The 21,046-nt window shown below is 42.9% G+C and overlaps 1 protein-coding gene across 3 annotated transcripts; it reads right to left on the bottom strand.

Moving 5' to 3' along the window:
* Positions 1 to 9,641: 9,641 nt before the first annotated feature.
* pcdh18b (protocadherin 18b) lies at positions 9,642 to 20,335 on the bottom strand. Of its 3 annotated transcripts, none has more exons than XM_084352968.1 (4): positions 17,444 to 20,335; positions 16,914 to 16,969; positions 16,368 to 16,537; positions 9,642 to 11,160 (listed from the first exon to the last, which is right to left on the bottom strand). In XM_084352968.1, exons 1-4 carry the CDS (start codon positions 19,943 to 19,945, stop codon positions 10,202 to 10,204), a joined length of 3,687 nt encoding a protein of 1,228 aa, XP_084209094.1. In that variant the 5' UTR covers positions 19,946 to 20,335; the 3' UTR covers positions 9,642 to 10,201. The 3 variants fall into 3 exon arrangements, with proteins under 3 accessions (XP_084209094.1, XP_084209095.1, XP_084209093.1); XM_084352969.1 differs by having other exon boundaries at positions 16,422 to 16,537; positions 16,914 to 17,002; XM_084352967.1 differs by having other exon boundaries at positions 16,914 to 17,002.
* Positions 20,336 to 21,046: the final 711 nt, after the last annotated feature.

The following is a 21,046-nucleotide window of genomic DNA, read 5'->3' on the forward strand; positions in this document are numbered from 1 at the left end:
GCATGTGGTCCTCAGCTGCTGGACCCTCTGCCCCGCCGTCTCACAACCATCTGTCCTATCAACAGCTCTGTTTGACTGCATATGAAAAAATACACAGATTTTAAACACAGATTTTAAAGGAGGAGGAGGAGGAGGAGGAGCACTGCTGTCTCTTGTGTGTGCTGATCTCAGTCCGTGGATCAGGAGGGACGGGTCATAAAAAGTATCATCCTGATCAATAACGGTGGGATGAGAGGGTGAAATACGTCCTTAAAGAGGAAAATATTAATGACAATACCTGCAGCGATCCTCCAGCAGCACAAACCATATGTGTATCTCTACATTAACATGCACATTTGTGCAGGAGGAACGGCTGATAAGCTTTATTGATTATTTAAAACTCCTGACTCATTCTGTCTGGAGAGTTTATAACTACAGCTTTTAGTTTTGCTGATTGAATGTGCCATGATATTTGTTACAGTGACATTACCGTGTTCATGGCAATGTTTAAAGTAACTGAGAGCAGCCTCTCAAATCATAAAATCAGAGTGTATGAACGGTGTGAACCCGCCTGTGTAGGTGCGTCTGATGCGTCCTTTAAATAGCAGGAAACAGACTGCGCTTTTGACTTCAGACCAGCTTTTTGTTCGTTTATGGTGCTGTCACTTTCTGCTGCCTCAAGATAGCAATCCTCCATCAGTGCGCCTGACTACACCTCACTTTAAGACCAAGACACCCATGGGCACACAGGTGAGCGCAAGTACATCTGCTATTTACACAACGTGGGCGCTGGGCGTGAAAATGACAACTGCGTCAGTCTGAAACTAGCAATGACACCTGAGCTGTGTGCTGCTTTGTGACGAGAGTAAGACAGAGCCCAAGAGGTGGGTGCCACACCTTTAGATTATTACCTCCACCAAGGAGGTTATGTTTTCCTCTATGTCTGTTGGTTTGTCAGCAGGATTACACAGAAACTACTGAACAGGTTTCCACCAAATTTGAATGCAGAATGTGTCTTGGTCCAGAATAGACCCCATTAGCTTTTGGTGCAGATCCGGATGAAAATACAGATCCAGGAATTTTCTGCATTTTCTTTAGCATTGTGAAATATGGCGTGTTCCAACAATGTTTGTTTATTTCTCAGGGAATAATGCATAGATCTGGAGGGGGAAAAATCAGGCATATCTAGGTGGCTGGTATCTATGAGTCAGTCATTCTTCTTCCACAGCCCAGTGGAGATTATGACTCTATCTGCAGTGTTTTGTTCTCCTGTGGTTGGCTGCTACACATCTGCTGAACTTAAATTATGGTTCAGCAGTTATGGGTGGTTTAATATTTAAAGTGATGCGGTGCTATCCAGTTTGATATTGGATTAGGTGTGACTGAATTGAAGGGGACTGTCGGGCCTTGGCATTTTGACACATCAAATGTGTCCAGAAGAACATTTCGTTTGACTCATGTTGAATTTTTTTATCTTTCATTTGATTTATTTTAAATTAAAAATGTGCAAAGTTTTATATTTTGTTTTAAATTTTATTATTACAATATTCGTTATTAATGATTGAATGGCTTTTGCAGAAACACACACACAAGGCTGATGTGTCCTTCAAGCCTTTTTTCCCTCTAGTTCAAGTCTTATTTTTTAACACACACACACACACACACACACACACACACACACAGCTGAAATCACATAAAGTACATCTAAGGTGAGAGAAGATTAACCCCCCTGCACACCTAGACTTCCATCAGCTTTGTATGTCTTACACGCACAAACCCACCAACACACACACACACACACACACACACACACACACACACACACACATACACACACACACACACACACACACACACACACACACACACACACACACACACAGTGATATCAGGCTAATCTGCTGTGGTACAGCCCCAATGTGTCTACAGATAGTGGCCAGCAACCTCGCTAGGTGTTTACTCCCATAGACAGGGAGATTACACTGGCTTATTGAGCCCTACTCATACACACACACACGCACACACACACACACACACACACACACACACACACACACACACACACACACACACACACACACAGGTTCGCAAACACTCAGATGCATCAAAGGAGCTACATACTGAATACTATCGACCAAGAATATACACACATACATGCTCATGTCATTACATAAATGTGTTCCACAAGAAAATCAAAACGTCTCGCACTCAAAATGGAGATCACGAAAAAGATAAAGACGCAGCGAGAACGTAAGACATTCATACACACACACACACACACACACACAGCTATTGTTCAGCTGATGGTCCATTATCTGCCAGACCTTCTCATCAGTTTGTGTGTGTGTGTGTGTGTGTGTGTGTGTGTGTGTATTTGGACAGCAAACCTCTGTCCCACCCACTGTGGCTATAAGCTTTCTGTCACACTACATTGCTGCTACATTTACTCCACACGCACAGAATGAAATACACACCCACCTGCACACACACACATAAATGCAGTGATACACAAAACAGCTATTGTTGCAGCAGTAATCCACAAGAAAAACATCTTCTGGGATGAGAACAGGAGCATATTGTCTTGACAACAAAAAGCAGCTGTGTTGCTTTGTGAACGGTGAAAACCAAAGTGAAAACAAGAGTGATGATCCACAGAGATACCTAATACATAACCCTGAACATGTTGATGTTTATTGTACAGTAGATAATAAACTAAACATTAACATGTTTAGTGTTATGTATTAGGTGTCTCAACAATGTACACTTAACAGGTTCTTCTAAACTATTTACAGTATGTTGACCAGAACCAGCAATAACTTATGTATTTCAATGTCTACAGGTGTAGTTCGACTCATCTGTAGCATTTATGGAGTGGATACAGAAGCCTGTACTGAAGAAATAATGCCTATGAAAAGTCTAGACCGTGAGATCTGTGGATTACACCGAGAATCTGTAACTGTTGGTGATTTTTCCCCTTCGGAACACATATACCTACAGATACAGCCTCTCTACCTCCTCTATGTGCGTCAATAAGCTTAACTCTAAATCGTTTTTGACTTGTGAAAGCAGTAAAGGACAGGTGGAATTAAAAACACTGGTACAGTGCTAGTTCAAAACATGCAGTCCAATAATAAAACATATGATACATTATTATTCATCACACTATTCAGCTATTACATTAGAATTAAAGCTCCACCCTGAACAGACATTTGCCTGGGGCCACACTTCAATAATCTGCCCCTGAACAACACACACAAGAGAGTTACAAAGCAGCCGTCTGGTAATAAACATTCTGTTTGTACAGCTAAAGCGTACACTTAAATATCATTCAAAAACATTTGAAGTAACAAATGCAGTATAGTAAGGCGATACAGTAACAAGATCTTGATTCATATTTGAGCAGTGTATTCAGATGCTTCTTTCTTCACACTAGTGGCATATATGACCTTCAGTAAACGCCTGAAAGGTTGTAAAGGGAACTGCAAACATAGTTATTGATTGCAAAATAGGTGTATTAGTCGCTTGCATTGATGTAACCACTGCAGTTATAAAGAAGAGCATGGATTTATTTAGCCATAGTGATGTTAGTGTCATAAGATAGTGTGGCAAAACTACTACTGGGCTACTTTTATCCACAGCAAGTTGTTTGCCTCCCCATGAGAAACATGTTCCCAGCTTCTGTCTGCAGAGTCTGCTGCACAGAGCCGTGTTCCCTGTTTATTCAAAATGATTCATATTGAATTCATAGTGTCGCGTGTCTAAATTCCACCAAATTCAACACAGCACGTCCTTGTGTCCTCAGCATCAACCCTGCCAAGTGTGAGGTAGATTGGATGAATGGTTCTCAGGAAATGCGAATAACATACATACAGACAGACAGACAGACAGAGGGAGATACATTTATACAGTTAGACAGATCAGATTCTCACAGCCCTAAATTGAATAGTGCCGACTCACGAGTGTGCAAAATCAAGGGATGAAGTATAGAGGAGAGTGTTTAGGACTAGGGGAAGGGTGAGGACATTTTGTTTAGTGATGTCACCACACTGAAGTCCTGTGCTCATATCTCCAGCAGCCACCAGAGAAGAGAAGACAAAATCACTGTCCAATATCCCAGAGAGTGTTTCAGCATCTCAACAAGATGGCAGCTTCTTGCTGTCATCCTCAGCCTGTTGTTGAGACAGTCAATACAAAACTGATAATGGCAGCTACACTCACACGACACACACACACAAACGCTTATGATGAACGACACTCGCGATGAACAACACACGCACATACACACAGAAGCACACACTGTGTATCAGTGTACTCACGACAACAGAAGCTTTGGTGGCTTCATTCCCGCTGTCACTAAGGGGATCTGTACTGACGAGATAGCAGACAAAATGTGTGTGTGTGTGTGTGTGTGTGTGTGTGTGTGTGTGTGTGTGTGTGTGTGTGTGTGTGTTATGAGAATGAGGGCTGAATTGCATTCAAAGCTCTGTTATGACTCTCTACCTCTCTCCCTCACACAGTTTCAGTTCCTCTCTCTCCTATACTCTGTCTGCCTCTCTCTCTCTGATGCTCACTCACTCTGTCTGTCCTCAGATTGCACTGACAGACAGAGGCTTTGAAAAGAGAAGCAGACTGATTAAAGCAATCTTGTTTGCTTTCTTTTATCATATTTGTTTTGTAATATGTACAACTGAAACATATTGTGGTCCTTAAATAATGCAGCAAAAACAAGCTCACTAACCAGTAATACTACTGCCTATATACCAAAGTGGCATTCTCCATGTTGTTCTGATCATACAATTCATTTTTGTTCATTCAGCTTTTTATTTAAACACCTTTTCAAAAGTGAAAAGTGTGCATTTTTTAAAGTAGTATAAAGCGTTTTGTGGCTCCAGAGGAAGCTGCATGTAAAAAAAATGTTAAAAATTGCTCCAGTGGTGCCACTCAGTGGCCAAGTTGCATTGTGGTTAATGTAAGCACCAGCTTTTGGAAAGCTGTTCACTATACTAACATTGCTCTCCTATAACACTGTTGGACTGCACAGAACTGATACAGCAGAACCAGCTTGCAGGTCGATTAATATTGTTTATTTAACCTTTACAAGGGTAAAGTTGGACACAACATTGTACACTATACACTACACTTTCAGCATATTTGTTTAGGTTATTTTAGAGAATATTCTGGACAGTATCTGTCTTTGTTTTGGATTGTTGCAATAATAAGAAATATACATTTTACATATTACATTTAACATACATATTTGTCACACCCATGTTGGCAAGAGTATGAAAAACTAAAGGTACATTAAGAACAGATAAAAAATTTGCCATGTGTGATTAATTGCAAGATAACTATGTACAATCATGCGATTAATCGTGATTAAATATTTGAATCGATTGACAGCCGTATATATATATATATATATATATATATATATATATATTTATATATACATACACACACACACTTTGTAATATATACATACATTACATAAGATATTGTGCATTGAATTATGTGACTATAAGGTACATCAATAAACATTAATTGTATAAACAAGCCTGACTCCTTTATACAATCATGTGTTGAACCTCGCCCCATCCTTAATTGGATGTCACTTCATACCCAATCCTGATACTATCACCAATAGAACCTGTTTACCTGTGGAACCATAGCCATTTCTTGCTATATGCAGATTATGCAGTTGCATACTGATAACAGGTGATAGCAGTAGAAACAGCACCTTGTTGTGGTGGCTCAGCACTGAGCTGACTGGACGTCCTGAAAACTTGACCCTTTTCATCGCAGACATTTGGACTTAAGGCAGGAAAACAACAGGTGTGATCGATAACGTATTGTCTTAGTAAGTCATGTCAGTGAGTGAGCATGCACAGTATCAGAGCCCTGGAAATAGCTCACCTAAATATAATGCAATCATCATTAATAATATAAATTCCACCTGTGATTTTCCTTCTTTGACACACCAAAATGTCTGCCATGAAAATGTATTTATTTATGATGGTCCCAAATAATGAACAGTTGTCCTAAATCCTGAATCCTGCCCTTGTTGTCCTGAAAATCAGTAGTAATAGATAAGATATGAAGACATCTGTGTGCTGTAAGACTGAACATGACTTGATACATACTCCTGGAAATCAAAATCACAGAGGCTAGATTCTGTAGCCAAATTCTCCTTAACTTTTACAAAGAAGAAATAGAAAGCATCCTGACTGGAACCATCACAAACTGTCATGGTTCATCACAGTCCAGGAAAGGAAGGCTCTACAGCGGGTGATTAAAACCACCAAGAACATCACTGATCATGACCATGATCACTGACCATCTACAGAGCATCAGTGACATCAGTGAAGTGAGATGTCTGCACAGAGCCCAAAGATACTAAGAGACAACACCCACCCAGCCCCAGTCTGTTCACCCTGCTGCCATCTGACAACACATACAGAAGTATCTGCTGCCGTACCACCAGACTACAGAGCAGCTTCATTCATGAGACTGTGAGACTCCTGAACTCATCCTCAAAACTCCATTTTATAAAATAGTTTGTTTTGTGTTTCAAGTGGGATAAAGGAGCTTAAACTCTGGTGATGTCAAATGACAAATAAATGAGCCTTTGACCGAACAGGCATAATGCTGAGGACTTGGAACTGCGGACTTGGTGACACAGTAATTTTGATAAATGCAGCTCTGAACTTACTGTGTATTTTTGAGTGCTGCCAAATTGTCATGAATTATTAATAACATAACAGAGATGTGTGCAACAAGCTGCTGCTGTCACCAGAATAAAGAAGATGATATTCTGATATTCAAATGAGAGAACCCTTTCATTAAATTATGAAATAGTCTAAATTAATTTGAAGATCGATTGTTTTTTTGTTTTTTTTAACTGAATCTGTGAAGATATTCTGATTAAATGACGTAGGTATGCTACAATTTCTGCTTTGAATGGTTGAAAATGTCCTGTTTGTTTTCTGTAAAATATGTGTATTATTATTTTCCCCTGTCTATCGCACTGATCGCTCAAACGATGGCTGTCACTCTGCCTGTTTTAAACCAGGTGACAGAGTGCAGCTGCTACTGCCGGAGGAAAACTATCTGAAACTATGTTTGTTAACTCGTACAGGTTAATGACAAACTTGTCTTCTGCAAAGATCTTTGAAATGACTGTAGCATACCTGTCACCTGGATATAATAATTCACACGTCTTTTACACACAGCCAGCACACTTTGCGTCATATCATCCTAGAGCCATCTATTTTATCCAGATTTACAGATTATCACAATTAGAGTGTGATTTTACTCTAATTGCGCTATACTATTTAATTTCTCTAATATTTAAAATGAATCCACCTGTTTGAGTCACTGGTTGAACATGACGTTAACTAGGTATAGCATACTGAATCAACTGGACCCAGGAATAGTGTGTGGTACCTACTTTTTGAAGTAAACATTACTGTTTGAATGATGTTACTTGTAATATGGTTGTGAATTTATTCTTGTTAAAAATAAAAAAGAAGTTGCAGTAACGAGGACGGGGAAGTGTAGCTGTACACAACTCAGACACAGAGTGATCTGACACGATGAGCTGACAGATGTGATCGGCAGCGCACTGATGACTGCTGTAACGGAAAATGATGCACACACTGTTCATTAAACACTGTCATTGTGTCTCTGCCTGTATTCCCACATTAAAGTTATTTCTATCTATTTTCTTTTTATTGTGAACAACTAAAATAACAGCAGTAAATTAAACTTCTGTCAAAAAGTTTTTTGTTGTGTTGTTGTAAAGCAAAAATAAAAAGGGGTTTGGAATCCCCTCCACCATAGTTTCCCAAAATAGGGCCCCCCAAACAACATTTTGCATAGGCCCCCCCAAAAATAGAAATGTGTTTTTGGAGCATTCCATAACTTTCAGTCTTTTGTACCCAACCAGTTTGAAATATGTTGCTGCCATCAAATTCACAATACGCTTATATCAACAAAAATCTATGAAGTTGTTGAGCCAAATATTAAGTATATTTGACTTATGTCACAAAGGATCACATTGTGTTTCGTTTCTGTTTTGTGGAATGGGATCGAATTGTAGTTGAGATGAGCTGGGCCAGAGCAGAACTGATCAACAGTGATCCCCACCCAATGCATGTCAGTTAAATCTGTTTCTATTTGTGACATCATGCTGACACACAGCAGAGTTGCCTGACATCACTGTTTGTTTGTGCGTGTGCTTGGTTTTTCCTGCAGGTTCCATTTTCCTCCACTTTCCCTGACAGCTGCAGGGTGGCGATGTCTCCTCCAGGGGGCTCTGTCTGGTTGTCTGCTCTCACTCCTCCTTGGCTCCTTGTCAGGGCTTGGTGCTGCTAGTTGTAGTAGTAATGTGTTGGTAAAAGCTGGCTGCTGGAGTCATTGGTTTACAGTGCACATGGTGAACCTCTAGGTGTCACCCATAATCTAGTTGTTAGGGCAACAGAGGTGGGAGGTGACTCCATCGAATCCAAACCCCTCCTGAAACTCTCAACAGCTCTCTGTCTCTCCACAGCAGCTTTTTTCCATCTGCTTCCACAGCACATTTCTCCCATTAGCCACCACACATCCAAGCCTGATTCTTTTGTTTTGTGAATTCAAGTGGCTCAGAGATTGCTGACTGAACGCAGAGCCTCTCCGTGTTTTTCTGGGCTAAGACAACAACCCTGGCTGTATCAAGTCATTTAGTGTCTGTGGAAATGCTTCAGAGCTTTTTCAAATGAGCAGGAACATGTCGTGCAGATTGCAAACACAGTCAAGAACTGAAATTTGCTGATGTGAAAATGAGGAGTCCTGATAGTTTGAGTGAGGGGTACTTTTGTTCTGTTCATACACAGCGTTTTCAGACACAATCTGTCCACGCCTTTCAGTAAACAAGAGCACTGCAGGGCTGCTGTATGACTATTGTTAGAGATATGTCTGATGTCTACTGGGACTTCAAATGTCTTTTTTTGTCTGACCAACAGTCTGAAACCCAAAAGAACCAGAGAGATGTCGCACATACTTACTGCCTAATTGTTCCAGTACTGAAATGAAGTAATGAATTCTTCCCCTTCAAAACATTTTGTCTTCTTTGGTACTGAGTGTGTGTTGTGTATTATTTCACTTCTTACTTCAGTGGCATTGTAAACATAGCTGACAAACCCGTCTCACCACAAGGCCTGTTTACTTGTAGAGTAAGTCTTTATTAGTCTTTAGTAAACATCTACAACTTCCTGGCAGCCGGGTCGACTGTATGTGCTGAGGAAAATCAGGTGATGCAGATGCAGCTTCTGATTGGATAAGTAAGATAGTTCGTATACTTCATATATCCTCAACAGTGGCTGGCTCTGTTTTCCATTTTGGATATAAGACATGAACTTATTTTGGTGATAAATATTCAATTATTTAGCTTTTTTTTTTCTATTTCTACTTGTCCATCATCTTCTATCTACGATTTGTACCTTGACCCCTTCTTGATTGGTTGTTGCAGCCTGTAAAGATGTCTTACTTCCATATTGTGAGTTGAGAATAGAATTGGAGGTACCCAAAATGTATTCACTCTTATAAAGTACATTTAATACTATAGAACCTCCCACTATCATAACAAAATACAGATATAAACCACAGACACCTGAATAATATTTGTGTATTATTATTTTTATTTGTGTACGGTCCACTTCCCCACAATAATCCACAACGACAAATGTCCATTAATTAATTAATATATTTATATATACATAACATAGTGACAAATAAAAAAGAATCACAATACAAAAGACAATTTAAATATGTAGAATGTCGATCGCATGTCAAAGTCTTGATTCAATGTTTTTAAACTCAACATGCATTCGAAATATAAAAATAGACTTCTGATTAAGTTTATATACACTTTTTTTTTATAAATATAAGCATACAAATGTATTTTTAAAATACAAAGATAAATACAGTCACATAGTGTACATTGTGTACCAAACCAGCAATTACAAACAATTTTTTGGATATTTAGCATTCACAAAACACAGTTATTACATTAGAAATGCAACTTTAACGACAATTGCAGGTCTTGTTTTTTGTCTCATTGTTTTTTTCTCTCTGCTTTAGATTTTTTCTGTCCGTCTTTTTCCACCCACTGTCCCTCACTTTTATTGTGAAGTAAAGAGAGCAGTCAGTGAGTGGTGAATAAATAAAGAGGGTAAAAAACGGATGTTTAGCTCTGCCGAACATCCTGTAAGAGTTTGTTGATCTCAGCCACCAGCTCGCTGGCATCCACTAGCTCATGTCTGCTGTCGCTGCGTTTGCCCTGAAGGTGGCTGAGCACTGAGTCAAAATCATCCTCCTCATAGTTTTCTGGGATCTCCTCCATGGCTGGCAGCCACTTGGAGGAGGGCCCGGGGAGAGGAACTGGCACTTGCACTGGGGCCGGGGAAGCCTGCACCATAGTGGGGCTGACCAGTGCTGTGAGCAAAGGGCTGCTGTGGGGTTTGAGGGTGTGGCCGCTGTTCTGGGGGCTGTTTTTGGGCACCTGCAATCCCTTATGGCTGGTACTCTGAGAGCTGAGCTTGGTGCTGGGTTTCAGGGTGTGGTAGCTGCCACCCTGGTGGTGGCCAGATGGGCCGATGCTGCTACCCGGGTTCTGGAAGTGGGTGTTGGCAGCCCAGGCTGCCACTCCCTGCTGGTGGACAGAGGGGTTGGACTTGCCAGGGAGATGTCCCCTCCTGCGATCTAAAGATCCAGTCATGGGGACACCCACCCCACTCAGGCTAGTCCCCTTCTGGTTCTCGTTGACCTGGACGTACGAGTCCAGACCCTGGGGTAGCAACCGCTGGAACACACTGCTCATCTCTGACAGCAACGATGTGGTCCCACACAGATCTTCATCTCTGGCCTCTCCCTCACCATCCTCTCCCCCCTCCTCTTCACCACCGTCCTCACCAACCAGGTCCTTGCCGAAGGTGGAGAAGCTCTGGTTCCGGGCGGGGCCAGTGTCAGTGCAGGGCTGTGGAGTCTTTTCCTGGGACAGGTCGGCGGGTTGGCGGGCTTCTTCTCCCGGGATGTAGAGGTTACTGCGGTAGTCGGACGAGGATGAAGCCGGGGAGGCCAGGGGGGGCATCCAGCACTGATCTGAGTGGCCCAGGACAAGACACTCCTCTGTGCACAGCCTCATAGCTGGGAAAACAGATAGAAACACTCATAAGTAATCAGCCACATGCTGTCACTGTAGCCAGAAGTTCAGCGCGACTGACAATTATACTCATTACTGATTTAGTTGTCAATTAATCATTTAAGCGATTAAAGTCAAAACACCTCCTGTTCCCAGAGACATCTTCTCATGTCTTGTTTTGTTCAAGCAGAAGTCCAAAACCCAAAGATGTTCAGTTATAATGGTGTAATACAGAAAGAAGCACAAAAAGAAGCTAGAAGCTGTTTTGTCACATTTTATTGATTAAATGACTAAAACGATGAATCCATTATCAAACTTCCTGCCAAGAAGTTTTTTGTTGATCGACTCATTGATTAATCTCCTAATTGTTTCAGCTGTATTTAAACTATATTGATTAAGAGATTAGACTGTACTGAGGTTGGTCAGTTGTATACGTGTTGTATTTGCTGTGCAGATATGTGTATGTGTGTGAGTATACACAAATATTTAAGTAGAGAATGTGAGAACAGGAAGGGGGGTGGGAGGAATTGCTTGGAGCCAGTGGACCAGTCAAACCCACAGAACTCCATATTTGGTGATTAAAAGGATGACCCAAAATATTCTACTTTATGAGCTGAGAAAATGATCCTGCATATATTAGATGTACTTTGCAGATAATGCTAAAATAAACCCTATTATTTTATGTGTATGTACAAACCATAAGTTTGATCACAAAATATAAGAAGATTTGAAGCTGGTTCCTGTCAGGAAGTCTCTTTCCTCCCATCTACTATTTGTGTGCTTCTCTTCAGGTGTTTTTGCTGCACTGTCTCTGGAAACATGGTAGAAATCTGCCCTAATTAGTCTGAAAGGCTCTCTGCAGGAGCACTGCCTGCTACAGTACAGTACCTTCCAACATATTTACCATGGAGAGACAATTCAGCAAGGCTGATCAATGCCTATTACCCATTCAAAATAACTCCTCCTCTAAAAGCCCTGCATTTTTCCCTTTCAAGTCACTCTTTTCAATATTAAATCTTCAAATAGAAAATCTCTGAAGAATAAATTAGACAAATCAAATATGCCAACTTAAAGCCTTCATTAAAAGAGTGCGCCGCTTTTCAGGCGTGCTATTGAGGGACTTCATTATCCCCTCATTAACATGAAAGGAACATTTATAATACATCTTAGAGCAGATGAAAAGTGCATTTGGGTGCACTGGAAGGGAAAAAACAGCGCGGGGGCAGCAGCAGATTGGTGCCCTGCTGATGAAAGGGTAAAAATGAAAGATTTAACCCAAATGATTTGTGTGTAAAAATGAAAAGAGAACATGTCAGGCAAACATTAACTGAAAGCCTGCCCGTCTGACTGACTGCAATGTTAATTCAGCTAACTTCCTGACTGATCATTTATTGGCCAGTAAATTAGACTAGTTTTATTCAGAGCTCTAAACTAGCTCACTGCTGATAATGTGTTTGTTTATTTAAGAGCTTTTCTTTTTTCAAATTTGATCAGGATGCAAGAGGCAGGGTGCTGTTATCCACTGAGCAGAGGGACAGACAAGGAGTGTTGGCAGTGAGATTCAGCTTAGACTGAGGACTACAAGACTTTGATGATTTAGTACAGTTCCACAAAGTCCGAGTGACTGTGGGAGAAAGATTCAAACAAGACTTGTCCAAATCGAGGCAGCAGAAGCTAAGATATCAGTTTCAGTTCAGAGTATATGGCCAACTGTAAAAACACTAGTTCTACACTTGCCATGATGCAACTAGAAAGCATCTATCGTTAGCCTGGTAAAGACAAACTCCAAACACTCAATTTATAACACAGGCTTTAAATAATACATTTGTCTCCACGCCCAAGCTGGTAAAGCCCTGATTTCATCACTATGACATCTTCAGGGTTATTTCCCCAAAGTGTATAAAGAGCCACACAAGGTCTTAATCAACAGTTTTAGTACTGACAGGTAGTAAACTGACTTTGACATGTGAAATTGCCTACATGTCTTTCTTCACTCCTGCCTGTGCGTGACAACACGTCTCATTCATTATGCAAAAAGAATGGGGTCAGGCTCAACAGTGAGAATATTTTTAACCGACGTTATCGCACACAAACTGTTTTCAGCACTCTGACCTCCCGTTCATCAGTGTTGCGGTACTTATTTTCTCTTCTCACTGTATATCACAAAACATCAGCTATTCTTGAAAGAAGACAAAACAGAATAAGGACCGCAAAGGGGTTCTTTGGGCATTTAAGCATGAGTTTTGCAAGCCCGAAGGTAAACTCCCAGGTGATACTATGTATAATATCGTCTGCATCTATAGGGCTACAACAAAGAGTTTCTACTTCAGCATCCTTGTGTGGGGAGAGTTGCCACATCCATCCATAATGACAGGGCACTGACTACACGCTGCCTGAAATCATCCGTGCTGCAGTGGACATGGGGGCGGGAGGCGGGGTGAACATACAGAAGGAGAAAGGTGAGCTTTGAGATGTAATTATGCTCTTCAGGGCTTAATCATGAGCACAACTCTGTGCTGACTCCATAGCAACTATTCGTCACATGGCAATTAAATGCCTTCTTTTCATCAGAGGAGCACTAGGGCTTCATTTTTGGACGCCTGAAAGTGAAGGCTTGAAGGTGGGAAAAGGGAGAATGACTAACAAGCAGAGCTCCTCCACACAGCTATGAAGGGAAGGCGGTGGGAGGGGGGTGGTGTTAGTGATGAGATTGTCTGCCCGTCTGGGTCGACTTTAATTGGGATGTAGCTCAAATGCAGTGTCGAGTGATGGCTGTGTGGGAAGCTGGCTGGAAAGACGGCGGGAGCTCTGGGAGGAGAGGGATGGCGTGATAAAGGAAGCTGTGGCAGCTTGCAACCTGGGTGAAGTTAGCTGAGACGGGCTGAGAGGCAGAGGAGTTTTAGAGTGTGTGACCTAGTGTTTCCAACTCAACCAGTCAGGGAAACCTGCCTGCCAGATATTTGATGCTAGGTGGGTAGAATATCTGGAAGTCAGTCAGGTCAATCAATGTTCAGCAAGTGTTCAAAATTCTTCCTCGTTTACATGGTTGGGGAGACTCCATGCGATGTGACAGTAGGGAGAAGACATGGGTGACTGTGAAGGAGGATCAGTTGAGCTATCCAGAGAAATATATCAACAACTTTGTGACAGTGCAGTGAAACAAAGTGGTGGAGTAGGCACGGTATCATTCACAAACCTCCAAGGCCAGTGCACATGCAGTCACTTGCAGAACAAAGAAGGCATGCCGAAACTGCTAAAGCAGTGTTCTGCTAACAGGCAGCGGATGAGTACAAAGGGGTATGGCACTTGTTATGTCTTAACACAAGATTGTCATGATCCCATCATGAAGGGAGCCCCACATGTAATGACAGAGGAAATTAAAGATAGGCTAATTTCCTAAAGTCTGTCTTAATACAATAAAGCCTTTAATTTGCCCATAGGCACACTGAGTCATTGGTCAATGGCTGCCAAGTGATTACTTTGTAGCTTGACTCCACTGTTAGAGACTGTTCACATTTGATATCAACATCCGTCCTGAGTGATTTTAGTCACAATTTTACAAATGACTAAATTTAGTGAGAAAATTTATAAACTTTGTGAAACACTGTCTCTGACCAATTCCTAACTATTTGGGCCTTCTCATTATTTCGGCAAATGTCATACATAATGACATGTCTTTAATTGTGTAAAAAACATTGTTTTCTTCCTCATTAAATATGTTGAAACTGTGCTAGAAAGGGATCACTTCAGGGACAGTGTATGTTTGATTGTACATATAGCATGTGAGTATTGCATTACTATAGACTTAAAAAGCAGAACATATCCTTTGAGATATATATATATATATATATATATATATATATATATATATAAATTTATATATATATGTATAATTCAAAACTATTAAATCAATCTCTACACTGAAAATAAATTGAGCGCATCAACATGTGATTTCAAGACATCTGCCACAGTCTGTGCTCAACAGGTGACCTCTATAGAGGTTAATACCCTGAGGTTGAGAAGCTTCAGCCATAGTTAAAGATTTAAGAAAGTAATTGTGGGCTGACGTTTGACCAGAGTTGATGATCTGTGTTACTGACCATGTAGTGACATAGATGGAATCATTTCCTTTACACTATAACTCTTTTAGTGCTGAACAATTGATAATTGCTCAACTTGTCTCATACCAAATGAAAATGTTTAACATACGCATGTTCCGGCCCCTGTATGTCTTTTCTCTGGGTTTAAATCTATATTTTAGAGACAACAACTTGGAATTGGGAAACTTGTCATGGGAATTTTTCATTTCAAACAGTAATGAGAACAATTATCAGCCCTCATCTCTGCTCACACCTTTCCAGTGAAATTTAGTAGATACAGTATAACAGTTTTTGGAAACCTATAGTACAACATAAGGATAGGTAACGTTTCATTTTACAGGTCTCAGAATGTCATGGCAAGTAGGTGGTTGATTAATAATTAGTCACCTGATTCTTAATTATGAAGTTGGTAATTAGCTATTTATGGTGGTTAACTATAAAAATTGACATTTAGATAAATTGTTCCAAAGTTGGACTGATCTGCTGAAGTCATATACATTGGTGAGAATGTACACACTTCAATTTACTGATCAGCAGTTTTGCAGAAACCAGGTGGAAGTTTCCTGGAAATGTATTAAATAAATTAGCAGCTATTTATTAACTGTTTGTTGGAAAGCAGAATATTATTATTAAATCATGTTGGGATAATTTAATTATCATTACTGTTGTGATTTGGGGTTCAGTTCAAAGAATTTCAAATGTCGTTGCTGTCCAGTGAAAACCACTTATCTCCAAATGGTGTTTTTGTTTTTCTGATAAAACTGAAGGACCTTTATGAGTTGAGACAATTCACGTATTTGTTCAGCCAAACAAACCATTTACAAAGTGATTGAATGATCTGAAAAATGCATTTCCACAAAGCTGAAGACATGGCTGTTTCTCCTAGCTCATTTTGGAGATATGTGGTTTTGACTGGACAGCAACTCTATGTTAATTACCACCAAATTCTTACCATGAAATCTATGAATATAAATGAATTGATGCACTGTAAAAACTGATGCATAAACTGCACTCTGGATTCAGGACTAGATGCGAGGGAGACAGGAGGGGAATGGTAGGGGATATAAAGGGAGGGTTGTGGGGTGTGGTGGATGGGGGACCAAAGGGTGTACCTGCATGCGATCTGTGCTGGCCATCAGGGGCATATATCTCAATAAAGCCCTCACCAAGGAGCCTATCCATGGGTGACTCCCTGCCAGGCTCATAGTCGCTGTCTCCGGCTTCACTGTCTCCGCGGCCGCTGTCCTTCAGACTGAACTTATCCATCTCATTTAGGGCGTATCTGCATAGAGAGACACACAGAGGTTTGACACATTTCTCATAGAAGACTGGCTAATCACTGACAATAATATTATCAACTTGTTAAGGGGAAGCCATGCTACTGATGGATAATAAGGCGCACAGAGAGGCAGAGAGTGCTCTGCAGAAGAGGTTTTACATAAAATTATGCAAATTCAAAGTTAGTGAGCATACACTTTGACTCTAAACCAAAAAAGCTACTGGATATGGATATAACAGATTATGTGAGAGTGCTGACAACAAAATACAGTGGAAAAATATTACAGAGGCGTACACAAGGGTATCCCTTCATTTTGACCTTACTTCTGCCAATGTCAGACAGTAACGGCTTCAGACACTTCATTCTGTATGTGCATTACCTGTAGCTCCTGGTGTATTTGTTGCCTCTGAAACTTGGTCGTGGCTGGTACTGGCCCTGATGGAGCATGGATAGAAGCTGTGAGACTTGCTACAATCCCAAGAGAAACAAAAAAAGACAAAAAGAAAGAAAAAGACAAAAATAAAAGGAAAAATGAAGAGGGGAAAATGAATGGAGTCAAACAAGCAAGGCCACAAGACAATGTTGGGTGGGGGGATTGTGGGGAAGGGGTAGGGGTGACATGAGTTTGTGACTAGGTCCTGTATGTGATGGTCAACAAAAACATGACACAAAGGGCTGAAGGTAACAGAATATGGGAGCAAGGGATAAATTCAGAACAAATACTTGATTTGAGACAAAACAAAACGTGCATACTGGCCTACGGGACAGAAATATGAAATGTGGTTTATCTTTTGGCTTTAACAGCTGTGTACAGATGATGTTTACGGGACTGTTACCACAAACAGCAGTCACAATGTAGCATATAAGTCTTTAAGGATATTAACGATAAGCATGAAATCACTGTCTTACCTCGACAGGAGGTGTGGCGTGGGCCAGCTCCAGGGCAAAGTTCTCCGGCACATGATTGGAGGAGATGGTGACCAGGCTGTTGAGGGACTGCCGGCTATGATGGCTCTGCCTGCTCCCCAGGGTGCCCCTCTCAGGTGTAGGGGAGGCTGAGGGGGAGCGTGGGTGGGCACGGATAGGCAAGGTCCCGTTTACAGTTGGGACCAGGGTGATGTCTGCCTTGTGGATCTGCCTTGCGGGCTTCTTGGGGTGGTTCTGGTAGCTGCTCTCTGCCACTCTGCAGTTGTAGTTGTGTCTGGGGTCTTTCTTCTCCCGGCTGCAGCGGGCAGTGGCAAACATCACCATGACGATGAGCAGCAGAGCGCATACGGCGACTAGAGAGATGATGACGATGAGGGAGAGATCCAGTGAGGCCTGGCTGGAGCCAGTGGGGTAGAGAGGGGGGAGGATGTCCATGGTCTCCTGTAGAGAGAGCCTGAGGAGGGCCCCTGTGGACAGCCGACTGGTGCCCCTGTCCTGCACTTCCACCCTGATCTCCATCACGTCGCGTGGAGCCTGCTCCAGGCTGGCGTTGGTTCTGAGCTCACATCTGCGGGCGTCCATCACAAACAGGCCATCCTCATTGCCACCAATGATGGTGCAGCTCACCTCTCCATTGGCACCGGCGTCGCGGTCAGTGACTTTAAGTGCAGTGATCAGCTGACCCGGTGATGCGTACTTCCACACCGGCAGCTCAGCAGTGTGATTCCTGAGGGAGGGGGAGTGGATGATGGGCGGGTTGTCATTTTCATCCAAAACAGTCAGCAGGACAGTGGTGTTAGTTGACAGTGCAGGGTTTCCCCCGTCACGAGCCTGAATGGTGAAGGCAATCCGGCTGACATCCTCATGGTCGAAGCTGCGTAAGGCGTAGATGGCGCCGTTAGAAGGGTCAATGGTGACGTAGGTGGAGATGGGGCTCCCCTGGACCAGAGCATCTATAATGGTGTAGGTGACTTGGCCATTGGTGCCCAGATCTGGATCTGAGGCCACTACCGTCATCAGGTAGGCTCCAGGAGAATTGTTCTCTGACTTAAAGACCTCGTAGCGGCTCTTCTCAAAACTTGGAGGATTGTCGTTTTCATCCAGAACCTGGACGGTGAAGTGTTTGATGGTGGAGAGGCTGGGGGAGCCCCTGTCCTCAGCTATGACTGTCAGACTGTACTCTGACCGCTTCTCCCTGTCTAGAGAGACATTGGTCAGGATCATGTAATTCTTCTCGTAGGTCTTCTGCAGTCTGAAGTGGCCGTGGCCGTGCAGCCTGCACACCACCTCACCGTTGAGCCCAGCGTCGATGTCGTCAACACGCACCAGAGCGATGAAGGTGTCCACAGGGGCGCCCTCGGAAATGTAGGCCACTTCCTCTTTGCCAGGCGTCATCAGGTTGATGTTTATCTCTGGCTTGTTGTCATTCACATCCACGACTTTCACCACAATTTTGCAAAGTCCAGGAATAGAATTAGGGCCTAAGTCCTGAGCCTGGACGTCCAGCTCATAGGAAGCAGTGGTTTCATAGTCCACTTTTTTAATAAGAGTAATGTGTCCATTTTCTGGGTTTATCTTAAACGTTTCAAGGATCTTTGGTGAGACATGGCTGCTGAAAGAGTAGACTATTTTCCCATTAGTGCCCTCGTCTGGATCTGTGGCGTTTAAATCAATGATTAGAGTCCCAAGGGGAGAGTTTTCCAGCAGATTAATGATATAAGCCTGCTCATCAAAGGCTGGGCTGTTGTCGTTGGAATCGGAGATGCTGATCTTGAGCAAAGTGGAGCCAGACTTTGGGGGCACACCATTATCTGAGGCCGTGAGCTGCAGCTGGTAATTTGACTGCACCTCCCGGTCCAACTCCCTCATCACCACCAGCTCTGCGTACTTAGCCCCGTCCGTCCTGGTCCTGATGTCGATCTTAAAGAAGTTATTGGGCGTCAGGGAGTATGTGTGCAGGGAGTTCTCCCCGACGTCCGCATCCACGGCGCCATCCAGCGGGACGCGCGTCCCCACGGATGCGCTCTCGGAGATCTCGATTGGAACGATGGCGCGGGAGAAGTGCGGGGAGTTGTCGTTGATGTCCAGCACTTCCACCTCCACATGGAACAGCTGCAGGTACTCCGTCGGGAGAGTGACCACGTCGAATTCAATGGAGCAGTTTAAGTTTTTCTCACAGAGCTTCTCACGGTCGATCTTGGTGCCAATACTGATCTCCCCGTCCTCCTCCCGGACGGACAGGAACGGCGTACTCCCTCGTTGCATAGCGCGGAACCGAAAGGTCAGGGTACTCGGTAGTTTGGACAAAACCCCGGCTACATCCTCCTTTAAGCGTGCGATAACAGTGCCCACTTTCTGCTCCTCGTAAACTTTATATTTATAAGTCTTACCGGAGGCACCGTGCACAAGCGCGACCAAAAGCAGTAGTTTGAGCAGTGCCGAAGAGAAAATATTTCCTTTGGTTTGGATTGTTTTTGGCCCCATCTTCTGCGCGCACACTGTGGCGATCACTTCCACAGAGGGAAAAAGTCGGGGCGTAGAATAGATGTCTTCTCAGACGTCTGGCATGTTAGATCCTCGGCTGCGCTCTCACCCTCCGCAAAGAGCTCCGCAAAACAGAAGGAGAGGAAAACAAACAAAGAATAAATAAATAAATGAGTAAACTTTACTTCTTTGGGAAGAGAAAAGCGGCCAAAAGCAACCCGCGGCGCTCTGCTTGTACACAGATCTGTTGCATATATCGACATATGCCCGTCGCCTTACGAGCGTGTGCGCCTGTGAATGAGTGAGAGTGAATGTCTGAGCGAAGAAAAGGCGCAGCTTTCTCCCAGTCTGTGCACGAGAGAGTGTGTGTGAGAGAAAGAGAGAGAGAGAGCGAGAAAGGGGGAGGGAGGAGGGAGTGTGTGGAGCGGCGACAGAGCAGAGCGCACGGAGCAGGGCGCACACTCTCTCTCTCTTTGCCCGCCCCGCACCCAAACTGCGTATCCCCCCTCCTCCCCCTCCCCCTCCTCCTCCTCCTCCTAAAGCATCAGAATGGCCTCCTTCAGCAGCACAGGAGGGACTATTGATAGCAGCCCCGTCTCTCGCCCCCACCTCCCCCCACAGCACAGAAGACACCCCGGTATTGCAAGTGTGCCACAACAATAGGCCGGAGCAGGAATTATTCTGGGGGCAGCCACTTTTAACACAACCACACACTCACCCACGGCAGACTTACATTGTTATGGTTGCAATGCACAACGTGTGCCAAGTCGGGTCTTTTGTCATCAGGAAAGGAAACATGGTCATCACTCAGCGCGGTTATGTGACACTTTAAAACAAAATCGCAGAAAAGTTGTCTGTTGTGTTTGTGTTGGCCAAGAGCAAACTCGTATCTACTTTACCTTAACACTGCCATCATTTCCTTTAAGTGGCTCAATGACTGCTTCTCTCACCAAACCTTATGCTCTGTGTGCAAACTGACTGCGCAATAATGCACGAAATACCTTTGAGTTGGTTGATGCTGGTGCCATTAAACCCCAATATTCATGTCTTTGAGCTTTGTATTGGGAACTTAGCCAAATAAGCCCATATTACCACCGGTAA

This window comes from Pagrus pagrus, assembly GCF_965226575.1.
Source record: "Pagrus pagrus genome assembly, chromosome: 5".
NCBI classification, from domain to species: Eukaryota; Metazoa; Chordata; class Actinopteri; order Spariformes; family Sparidae; genus Pagrus; species Pagrus pagrus.